General features: G+C 38.3%; 1 protein-coding gene across 2 annotated transcripts in view; it reads left to right on the top strand.

Moving 5' to 3' along the window:
* Positions 1-11662, top strand: part of grb14 (growth factor receptor-bound protein 14) — a 30980-nt gene extending 19318 nt beyond the window's left edge. For both annotated transcript variants that reach the window (XM_040148330.1, XM_040148331.1), the window contains 12 exons: positions 3006-3162; positions 5200-5321; positions 5431-5505; positions 5654-5791; positions 6955-7065; positions 7170-7265; positions 7621-7683; positions 9233-9349; positions 9811-9880; positions 9972-10059; positions 10628-10721; positions 10883-11662. In XM_040148330.1, coding sequence (XP_040004264.1) covers positions 3006-3162; positions 5200-5321; positions 5431-5505; positions 5654-5791; positions 6955-7065; positions 7170-7265; positions 7621-7683; positions 9233-9349; positions 9811-9880; positions 9972-10059; positions 10628-10721; positions 10883-11029 — 1278 coding nt within the window. In that variant the 3' untranslated portion in view covers positions 11030-11662. The remainder of the gene's footprint in view (positions 1-3005; positions 3163-5199; positions 5322-5430; positions 5506-5653; positions 5792-6954; positions 7066-7169; positions 7266-7620; positions 7684-9232; positions 9350-9810; positions 9881-9971; positions 10060-10627; positions 10722-10882) is intronic.
* Positions 11663-12237: the final 575 nt, after the last annotated feature.

Here is a 12237-nt window from a genome sequence, read left to right as displayed (position 1 = left end):
ACATCTGCTACTTTTCTGCATGACAAAGACATCAACTAAGTTAATTAATAAATCTAAAACAACTTGCAAAGCAAAATTCATTTCTCCTTGGTGCTGTGCCTTGCTTTTCAATAGCTTTTGATAGCGAACCATGTGAAAACCGTTTTGGTGCCTTTGGCCAAACACCCACTATTTGACATCAAATAATTGGTGATAATTATGCAAATGTAACAAAAAATAATGCTTTCATGGTAACCATGGAGACAGCACTCACAGGAAACTGGTCTGCTTGTGTGGCTCCGATGTCCACCCTCTACAGCAGCACTAACATGGTGCTAAAGCACTTTCCGAAACAAGAAGAGGAGTCTACAGCCTTCCTAGTGGCTCTGTGAGGCTGTGTATTGCAACAGCCGGTGCTTTACGCTAAATGCTACTGTCAGCATGTCAACATGCTCACAGTGACAATGCTAACATGCTGATGATTAGCAGGTATAATGTTTACCATGTTCACCATCTTAGTGTAGCGTGTTAGCATGGTAATATTTGCTAACTAGCACAAAACGAACGTCAGAGGCTGTTGGTAATGTCATTAATTTTGCAGATATTTTCTCATATACCAATATAATAGACAAAATTTGAAATTTTGACCTGGCGGTGGTGCTAAATGGAAAATTAGAGGATCACCAAAGCTATTACAATTCATCCAGAAGCAAACATGAGTGTCTGTACCAAATTTCATGGCAATCCATCAACCATTTGTTGAGATATTTCTACCAAAACCAATCTCGTGGTGGCGCTAGAGGAGAAGACAGGAGACCACCAAAATCAGACCACCCATGCCCCTCCCTTACTCTATCTCACGGTCCCTATCCATTTCTCAATTTTCAAGAAAACAAGGAATCTCTCTGAAAATTAAAAAATTGCTTTATGATTGGGAAAGCTCTCAGCAGGCCATAGAATATACACGCCTTCGTGTGAATTTTGAAACTGACTGATAAAGCACCTGGGCAACAGTTTTTATGTAAAGTAACTTTATCGCAGGCGTGGAACACATAGCTGCCTCAGAGTTGCCTTAGGTCTTTACAATTTATAACATAAAACCCCTTAACAACATATAATCTCCAAGACTCTTCAACTTGTACTCAACCAAAGGTTATTGTATACAGGTTATAGTCGTAGTATAGTAGTATAGAGTGTTTGATCAGATAAATGTTATTGTTAAGATAAAATTTTATCCTCATGGGGGCATTCACTGTCTGTGCGTCTTCTCGACATCCAAAGTAAACTTTGCATGAAACTAACTCTAATATTTTCAGTTGGTCTGTGCGAAGTAATGCAAACATAAAGGTACATCTGCAATGCTAGTGCCCTAAAAAAGGCTTTCCTCCCCCTCTGACAAACCCTACCCTGTCCCTGTTGAAATGTGATGCCTGAATGATTTGATTTGGCCAATTCTCAGGAAGTCACTTTCTTAAAGTAACTCAACTGAAGCCCAGGCTAAATGCAGTCGTGACCAGCGATGCAGCAAATAAATATTTTTATTTTTTTTTTTAATCTGTTGTTTGTGTATTTTAAATGAATATGATTTTGCACTACGACTCAGCTGTTGTTGTCTTTGTCTGTGTTTTGGTTTAAAAAAGATTTTTAGAAAATTAACCTGCAGTGTTATGATGCAGTGTTAAATATATTACACACCGGTTGCTGGAGTAATCCATTTAATGTAGGGCTTCGTCTTTGTTGGGCATCTATAAACAAAGATATTTGTCTTGTAAGGCTCCACAAGGGCTGATTAAACACTAAATGGTTTACGCTGAGAGGTGAGGTCATAGCTGAAGGCTCCCATTTGCTGATGACTCCTTGAGGGCTCAAACGTCAGCCCTGTTGGAGAGCTCTGACCTCCTTTTATCTCCACAAAAGGAGTCAGGCTCGTCCTGCCCAGCTTTAAACTACCAATAGTACTCACTGAGAGAAAAGAGAGCCATTTGGTCTTCACTGCCCCCCCACCCCCGCCCCCACCCCCACCCCCCTTTTTCTCTGTACTCGCCTCTGTCAACTTTGGGCCGAGTTGACCCAACCACCATTACATTTAACCAGCACCTTTTATAATTGCTCTCTTGGCCCTTGTAAGGCATTATGCTGGGATCTCTGCTTGCTATGGATGTGTGAATGTGAATAGAGAGGGGGTTGGAGCCTTGTGATTCTCTCTGCCGCTCTCTCTCTCTCTCTCTCCACGCACTAGTGAAAGAGCAGATTGATCTCTGGCTTCTTGACTCTGCATGGTGAGGAAAGGTAGCAGGTGATTTGGTATTGAGCCCCAGCAGCACAGATATGTGGAGTCAGAAAAGCACAGTGCTAAGAGGCAGTTTTGTCTAATTACCTCCTTTCAGCTCCACTGCAGCACAGAGCAAGGGAGGGAGGGAGGGAGAGGGAGAGAGGGAGGGAGAGAGAGAGAGAAAGGGAGAGAGAAAGAGAGGGAGGGAGAGACTCATTGCCTCCCGCTGACACTCACTGTGCTGTCTGATGCGTGTTTTTATGTTTCTTACAAAAGCTCTCCTTTGCAATGCTGTGTACTCAGCCATGTATAGGCTACAGAGCTTGCCCAACCTCAGAACACTGCTTGGCTTCAAACAGGGGGGGGGTAAGTTATACTTTGAGATGGATTCATTTGTGTTACATTAAGTGTTTGATGTCCCAGTGTGGTATTTCAAGATTACTGCATGCTTTTCTTCATAAGCTCAAGTCTTTACATCCTGGAACATGCTTTGAACATTATTCTCTACTCTGTAGGTTTTTCACTAACTCTGATGTTCTGATTTTTTTAATTGTTGCTGTAATAGAAAACAGGAGCTACCTAACTGCTGTATGTGGGTCAAACTGATTAATTTGTCCAATACTTTGCCTCACTTTTAATGCTGGTCATTGCAGTACTTCAAGCCAAAAAAACAGCAGTCTGCTTGTATTCCTTGAAGGTAAAAAAGGTATCCCATCCCAGTGAATAGTTTGCTAATTTAATGCTTCTGTTGCAGGTAATCAAAGTTTATAATGAAGATAACACCAGCAGAGCAGTAGAAGTTCCCAGTGACATTACTGCCCGAGACGTATGCCAGCTTTTTGTCTTGAAAAACCACTGCATCGATGACCACAGCTGGACTCTTTTTGAACACCTTTCCCATCTGGGAATAGGTAAGATTTTGTTTTTTCTGCAAAATTATCTTTTTGTGAGAATGTAAAAATCCCAACAAAAACATGGTCATTACCCTAAGCAAATCTCGAAATGCTCAAGTTGTTTGATCAATAGGTTCCACTGCAACCGGCAATCAGACGCTCAGAAACTCACGGTTTCCTGTACTGTACATTGTACCAAATAAAGTTTTTTCTTTAAAGGTGTCATTTCAATCTATTAACCAAATTGCTATATTAAAATTTCTTCCTAGTCTGATTCCACACCTCTGAAACATTGAACACATTTCAGATATTTCCCAGCAATTCAAATAATGTTCATTGAACTAAATGATGAAGTGAAAACTAAATTTCTTTCTGGCTCAAGGACAAAGTTTCATGCAATGTTCATGAGAGTCCAAGTCAGTTCAGGTTATAGGTTTGGTCTAAATATACATGAAACCAGCACCTCTCAGATTTTTTTTTACATATTTACAATATGAGTTTCATGTGATGTTAATGTTGTTAGTCCTATGGGCGAGGTTTGCTTGATTTGATGGGAGGGGTGGCGGTAGGTAGTGGCGTGGTGAAATGTTTAGATGTATGAGAGTGGAACAAAGTGATGTCCACTGTGTGTTCTGTTGAATCCCAAACCACATGGTGTAAAATGTGAGTGGAGCTGATGTTGGAATTTTGTCTTTATCACTGTGAGACATTAATAATAGATTTTCCTTGTGTAGAATGTTATAACTCATCCTCTATTGGAATTGCATTAGTAGAGAGGTAGTGTAGTGCAATTATGAAGACATCACTGTCTACACTGAGACATGGATTTTCTCTCAATGTATCATTTTTCAACCCTACTAGTACTGTCTGTATGGCTTTTGTCGTTGAATGCATGAGGTTGATGTAAAGCAGCATTACCTGCTGGTGCCGATTTACAATTTGAATTGATGCATATTCTCAAATGATTTGCCATTAGCTCTAAATATTTACGTAACATGTACTGTGATTACAGTATTTATAAATTAAAGGGAAATCACCTCCACTTGCATTCAATATTGTAAAATATAGTTCTTAGTAAGCCAACAGTGAAAGACACACATATTTGTCAATGATATATTAACACTGATCTGCAGGGGGACAGTATGACTGCATAAATTATTTCTCGGCTGCATTTTCACACTGTTGCACACATTACATAATTCATCCATCTGTTCTGTTCCAGTCATCAATTTTTTTGTATTTAGTCATTGTACATATCATTGCTATCCAGAGAAAACACTGTATCTAGATATTTGTTATTAAACGTATTCAGATATACTACTGGATTAAATTCTACTCTGTGGATTGACATAGTAACCCTGGGCTAATATAACCCTGTAAGAACCCCTTTTGAATTGTGTCAAAATGCAGCATCTCAATGCTCAATTATCCTTTTCAATTCAGAGAAAGTTTAGTGGCTTCGGATACATGGTTTTTATGGTATTTAGGCTGTACAATGTGGTTTGCTTTTTTGCACAACATTCACAGTTCATATGTAAAGGGCATATCTATAAATGCTTATTCAGTTAAATAATTTATAAAGAGCGCATATGTCATTTTTCAGATTTATTTTAATAGCCATGTAAATCATGACTACTTACTTGTTGCTTGATGACTTCCTTGACCTGATAATGTTCGTTTTTCATTGTTCAACACTGATTCACATGGCTGTCTGAACCAAAAAAGTTTTTTCCATTAATTCAAAAAACATTTTTAGTTCTAGGAAATAATTAATGTTTATGTTGTACTTCTTTACTCGAGAGTCACACACTAATCCAGAGGTTACACATTGATACAAGGTTAATAATCAAACCCCAAGCCTCACTGTTAAGCAATATACAGTAACTTTTGCAGCAAGATCTTTTGCCGGTATAATTTCTCTGTGATATTTAAAGTTGTATCCTTAACTTTGGTTTGGCATTGTAGCTGATTCTATTCGGATTCCAGCTTTTATCCACAGAGCAGTGAAAAACAAGTTAACCTGTTGGTCATTTTCTTTTCTCCTTGTCTCACTAGAAAGAACCATTGAAGACCATGAGTCCGTTATGGAGGTGCTATCAGGCTGGGGGATGGACACAGACAGCCGGCTGTATTTTAGGAAGAATTATGCAAAATATGAATTCTTCAGGAAACCTCTGGTGAGTTTGTGACGAAATTATGTGCATGGTGATGCGTTCATTCACATAATTTTGCATTTGGTATATCCTCTTTGAACTAACCCACCTCTATTCTATTTCATATTGGTAGGACTTTTTCCCGGATCACATGGTCTCCATATCCAGTGAAACTAATGGGATGGTGGATCACTCTCAGCTTATACAGGTATAAGGGTCATTCTGTTTACAGCGGACCCTATTTGCCCTTGAGTGCCAGCTGTGAGTTTCTCAACCTCTTTCTAAAGGGGTTGTGCTACCTTGAAAATCTACTGTACACATCCATCTATTGACAAATATTTCTCTATCCAACACAGACCTTTCTCAACTCCAGCACTTGTCCCGAGATACACGGACACCTCCATGCCAAAGAGCAAAGCAGGAAGTCTTGGAAGAAATTTTATTTTGTCCTCCGGAGGTCGGGGCTTTACTTTTCCAATAAAGGAACTTCCAAGGTCAGTTATACTAAATCATCCACAGATTGCTGTGTGCATTTTAGGAAAATAAAAAGCAATACAAAAAAATCAGTGGGTTATTTGTTGCATACAACTAAAACCATTCTTCTGCAATGTAATTGCGTTACATAGGTCTGTCATGTATTTTCCTTGCTTGAGTTAAATGCATACAGTCCTTACCCTACACAGTAAACATTCAGGCTAAAAGAAATGCATGGCACCAATTGCAAATTTAAAATGCTTGACTTGATCTATGGAGATTCAGCCTAGTACTCTGTTTTTACACTGTGGGTTCAGGAGTTCGTCCTCTGTATATACAGAATCTCACTCATGTTGTGTGAGGGCAGTGGAACAGGTTGAGCTTGATTTTCCTTAGGTAAGCTGGCACAGCAGCCAGGCAGACACAGTGCTCTCAATGCTGCTGACAAGTGAACCTTATACCTAGGCACCAGCCATGCCAACATAACCATTTCTCAACTGCTTTCATTTCTTACAACAGTAGACCTTTTGTTGTCAAGCACAGAAAGGCTTGGTATGGTGCTCACTTTTACTCTAGCAGGTTTACCATTCATCTGTGGTCTTGGTCAGGCCCATTGCTAGTCAGTCAGCACAGACACTAACAGCTGTGGCTTTACTTTAAATAAGGAAGTGGGAACAGTGTGTCACATGAAAGCAGAACAATGTAGTCCTTGTGCTTTATTTTTTTCCTTGGAAATTTATCTCTGGCACAATGTGGCTGTTGATACTGTCTCAGTACAGCCCCTATCAATATTTCTAAATTTATCCTTATCTCTTTCGTTACACTTATAAGATAACCACACCCTGAATTACTGATAATACAATTTTTATTTATTTATAGATAAATATGCAATGTTTAAATGTAAGTGTGCTAGCCTCCACCTCTGTCATAAATCAGCTATTATGTTCCTTCTGCCTAAAAGATTAGACTGTAAGCATGGTTTAATTCAAATACAATATGGTATTTATCCACTGTTTGCAGTTTTAGTTTTCTAATAGAAGCATGTCTTATTCATTTCTAAAAATAAGTTACTTTCTTGAGCGATACAGACAGACATGTTGCAGAAAATAATATTAGACCTAACTCTATTTGATGTTGCATGAAAGTTCATTCCTATCCTGTCCTTTTTTAAATTTTTTATTAGGAACCGAGGCATCTCCAATTCATTGCCGACTTTACTGACAGTGATGTCTACACCATCTTGTCAGCCAAAAAACTACATGGAGCACCTACAGATTACGGCTTCTGTGTCAAGGTATCATCACTTTCTAGACATGCCAAAACCTTACCAAAAGGAGCACAAGTATTGATTTCTGGCGTGTTGAACTCCTTTTGTCTTAATGTGACTTCTCTCTCCAGTCCACAAAGTGTAGTTCAGCCCGGGACTTGAAACTGCTTTGTGCGGATGATGAGCCGACCAGAACCTGCTGGATCACAGCCATGCGCTTGTTAAAGGTTGGCTTGCTGATCACAAACTCTGGGTCTATGTCTAAGAAGAGGAATGCTGAGTCAATACTAGAATCAGATTTAGCTTTGGGAGGAGGTCAAGAGAAAACTATTGAGTGATGCTGGATTAGCTCCCTCTCTTGATAGAAGCAGCATGTGTTCATTGTCTGGATGTCTGCTGGATACACTTTAAAGCATTAGTCACTCTCCTGCTTGTCTATAAATAATATACAGTAAAGCACAACAGACTGTGATTGATTTGTATCTGTCCATTTTCATCACTATGTCATAGGTCTAGGGAAAGTATTTTAAAGTTAATATGTAAGAGGTTAGAAGTTAAAATACTGACATCCCTCTGTTTCAGTATGGGATGCAGCTATACCAAAACTTCATTCAGCCACACCAGAAACAAAAAGCCTCACCAATGGTAAGCTGAAGCTCTTATTATTTCATTTTATTGTGACACACTTCAAAAATAAGTGGTTTTAAAAATGTATTTTTTTAAAAACTGCTTTAATCAATCATTTGTATGTTAACAATTAATCAAATGACTATGTGAAACCAGTTAATCATAGCGACAAACCCACATTACCACACAACTTTGCCTTTCACCTCAGCTGATGGAGCCTTTTAGCCCCTTTTAACATTAGCTCATGTTTTGGTTTTTAGCCCGCAAACTCTGCAATCATCAACCTCATTTCTAGCTATAATAATCACCTTCCTTTTCCAGCCGAAAAGCTGTGATAAACCCACTTTATAATACATACTGAGCACCAAAATACTGACATATTGATAATGTTAGCAACTAGCTAACTATCTCCTCTAAGCCCGGGTCACCATGAGAAAATCAATTAATGCCACTTTGAATACAAATTTTCATGGGTTAAAAATCTGTTGGAGCTAACACATGCCAAAACATAGCAGTGTAGTAATATAATTGCATAGGACAAATGAGGCACCTTCAGTGTGTTAATGTAGGTTTCTTGTCCCAGAATAGCGTCAGACTCTACTGGGAGTATTTTTATGGCAGTGAACACAATCTATTTATGGCTTTTGGACATGTTCATGAACCCTCTGCTTTCTAAAAATACACAGTGATCAGCTGCTCTCATATTTATCAACTCATCACCTCTTCTCTGCTGTCAGAGGGTCATATGTGACCAACAGCCTCGCCAAGAGGATTAGCTAGAAAGATAGAGGAGTACATGAGTCTGCCAAAAGCAGGTTCAGGCTGTGAATCTTCTGTAGTCTACATGACAGATTTAGTTGTACATGCTACCCTGAGAATACAGCTTCATAGGTTTACACAGAAAAGTAAATAAAAGCCATATTTAAACACAAGGATACTGTAAGTAACAACTTTGTGAAGTGATGATAGGTATCTTTACATCATTCAAATTGGGGCAGAGTAGATAAGAGGAACTGGAATGTCTCTATCCTCAAAGTAAACACCGCTCTCTTTGTTTTAACCACTTGTTTAAATTGCAAGCTTAGTAGGTGGTAGAGGAACGAATGTGGTAATTAAAAAGCTTCTTGTTAATCCTGATACGAAGAATTTTCTTCAGTGTGCACAGTTATTTAGAGCCACTCAATAGATGGCAGCTTAAAGGACTAAAATGTGCCCATGTGTCATTCCTCTCAAAGCCCTCTAATCTTTTTTTCAATGGCGTTTTCTATCTGGAATCATTTAGAAATGATGAAGATGGAGTCATGTTACTCAGACACTAGATGGCAATGCAATACCACAAGACAGCAAAAGTCAATCTACGTCCTATCCATAGCATAAAAAGGAAGCCAAAAATAAGAAAAGCCTTGGTTCTTTTGTAGAGTATAAGACATATTTTTTGTTCTTCCGTCTTTTCCATAAATGTGATGAGTGTCATGGGAAAATAAAGCAAAAAGTAAGGAAGGATTTAAACATACATAAGCTCATATAGTCCATCCAAAATAACAACATGATAACTGTATCATTTTAGAGAAGCATCTCAGAGAACTCACTGGTTGCCATGGACTTTTCTGGCCAAAAGAGCCGGGTGATTGAGAACCCGTCTGAGGCGTTGTCTGTGGCTGTAGAGGAAGGCCTGTCATGGAGGGTGAGTCAGTCGGATCAAGAGTTAGAGAATATTCCCAATATTGTAAACAAGAAAAAAGGGTACACTGCTTTATCGTGCAATAACCAAATCGTTGTTATTTCACCCACAGGAAACGTGTTTTCTAAAAATCTTGGATAACTTAATGAAAATATCTAAAATAAAGGGTTTGAGAGAATCTTGGAACAAATTCTTCAAATGGAGTCATCTTTTGTTACAATTTACAACCTAATCTTACCTATTAATGTCCAGTGTAACAAGAATTATTAAGAATTTACCTAATGTTTTTGAACAACTTGGAGTATATTCATACACACAGCTGGATACCACAACAAAATAAGCTTTTAAGGTCAGCAGCTGTAAGCAAATGAACTTTGAATAATAAGAGAAGAGAAACAGAATAAATTAACTTATTCTGAAATTAATTTGACTAATGATGTGGTTACAACTCATTTCTGCCTCAGAGGAAAAGCTGCCACCGTCTGAGCGGTCATGGAAGTCCCTCCACATCACAGAGTTTAGTGTCAAACATAGGTTCGTAGCACACATTTTTATTATTCCGATTTTCTGTATGTACACAATTGACATAAATAATTTTAACATATTGTCTCTCTGTGTACTTAAGCTCTCCACTTGTCTCAGCCGTGGTTCCACAGCAAACTGTCTCGGGATGAAGCTCAGCGTCTAATCACTCAACAGGGTCTTATTGATGGGTAAGCAGCTACAGTATACACTTCATTCTTTACAGTGTGTCATTAAAGAAATCTGCAAGCATGGTAGTACTATTATTATAAGGTCCTTGCCCTGTCAAATGCATTTAATGTGAATCACATTTGAATTCTTTGCGCAACAGAAATCCCATGTATTTAACAAATACATTTTCAGTTGACCGTGCAGTAGTACAGTTGAATGGTGAGTAGGTACAAAATATAATCACTGAGAGTGTGACATACAGTAAATCTTTTAGGAGAACATAAACATTAGAACTGTGTTACATTACTGCATTATCACAGCTTCTGAACATATCTTCATATTTAAGTCTGTCAACATAACGTAAGCAAACCTCCAATAAGCAAAAACAAGGGGGCTGAAGCAAGATTCTCTATTGGTCTGTAATAGATTGAACTTTAAGAGACAGTTTGTCCTATGTTCTCTAAGTACCAGCAAATGACACATTATGTGTTCAAAAATGTTTTTTTTTCATATGTTATAGATTTATTGCAATTTTTATTTTTTTTTTTTAAAAATAGGGCAAAAGTAAGGTTTTCTTTTTTTTCTCAGAGTATTTCTTCTGAGGGACAGCCAAAGCAACCCTAAGACATTCGTACTGTCCCTGTGCCACATGCAAAAAGTCAAACACTTTCAGATCTTACCTGTGAGTATAATCAACTGTTTGGATATACAGTTCCAAGATGCTTTTAATTAATCTTCCAAAAATTACCTCCAAAATTTTAGCCTCATTTTCAGTAACTCATCCCTTGTGTGTGTGTGTGTGTGTGTGTGTGTGTGTTTGGCTGTACATGCATGCTCATGTAGGTGGATGATGAAGGGGAGTTATTCTACAGTCTGGATGATGGTCACACACAATTCACTGACTTGATCCAGTTGGTGGAGTTTTACCAGCTAAACCGTGGGGTGCTTCCCTGCAAGCTTAAGCACCACTGTGCCCGGATCACCCTGTGAACAAGGGAGCCAAGAGATCCCTCAGGGCCCACGTGCACCTTAACTCCAGGGCCTTTCTGGAAAAACACTCCCAGTGTTCTTGTGCCTTGAAGAAGAAAGATCTACAAAATAATTGAACAGCCATGCTAACTGAAACCACTGTTATCTTCATCTAGACTCCACATTCATAATGTGGTACATGGTTTGTTCTTTTTTTTTTTTTTCTTTTTCAGAAAAAGCTGAATTTGACAACAGACTGTAATAACTGACCACGGGTGCTGAAGATGGTGTGCGGTTTTGTGTGGTGAAAATTATTCTTCGGATGTGTAATGTGCCCATATGTGGTGGTGAATCCTTTGTGCAAAGTTCAAACATGACTTCTTGTCCTGTATATTGTAAAGCTGAATGTGTACTGCAAACAGCTTGTGATTGTAATGACATCATGGCGCCAGTGAAAGAAAGTAGTTTTTCTCAGTAAGTGACAAAAAGTAGCTTGGATTTGGTTTTCACTGAAAGCATTTCAATAGAATGTCTACTGCAGTATGTATACAGTAATTATATATATACCTGTCAGTTACGGTTTTTCAAAGATAATGAAGGTTGAATCCCACCAAGGGCTGTCCCGTTGAATTTGAGTAAAACTAAGCTATCGTACTTTTCATTGTCATTGCATCTCTATTCAGGTATTTTTTTAAGAAAATGATTGTTGTTCTCTATTTGAGAGATAAAATGACCTCTCAGGAAGTGTCATAGTTCATGCTCTGTATGCTGGACTGAGACTGCTGCAGAAAGAAAAAAGAGAGGTAATGTACAGGTGGAGAGGTGGCACACAACCTCACTAGCCTGCGCTGTACATTAATTTTAAATGTATGTGATTGAATGAAATGTTTATATTACATGAAACTAGTTGTGAGCTTGCTCTAGCGTAAGGGCAGTGAAATATTTCACCAATTTTAGATATAAGCCATTAAGATGGAAATCAGAAATACTGTATGACTGATTTTGATCATATTTGAATTCATTGTATATTCAAATTTAGCTTTTATATTTTCCAAAGATTTAGATGCAGTTTGCAAAACCTAGGTTGGTTGTATTTTGATGTTATGGCCATTTCTCTGGGTATACACAATTGAAATGACCATCCTGGTTTGTTGTTTCATTTATTTTTCAGCTGGACAACGGTGCATTGAACAATGAATGTCATGGACTGCATAGTTTTATATATATAT

Source organism: Xiphias gladius, chromosome 16, assembly GCF_016859285.1.
Source record: "Xiphias gladius isolate SHS-SW01 ecotype Sanya breed wild chromosome 16, ASM1685928v1, whole genome shotgun sequence".
NCBI lineage: Eukaryota > Metazoa > Chordata > Actinopteri > Istiophoriformes > Xiphiidae > Xiphias > Xiphias gladius.
Note: the sequence above shows the minus strand (reverse complement) of the source record. Positions and strands in the feature narration are given on the sequence as shown.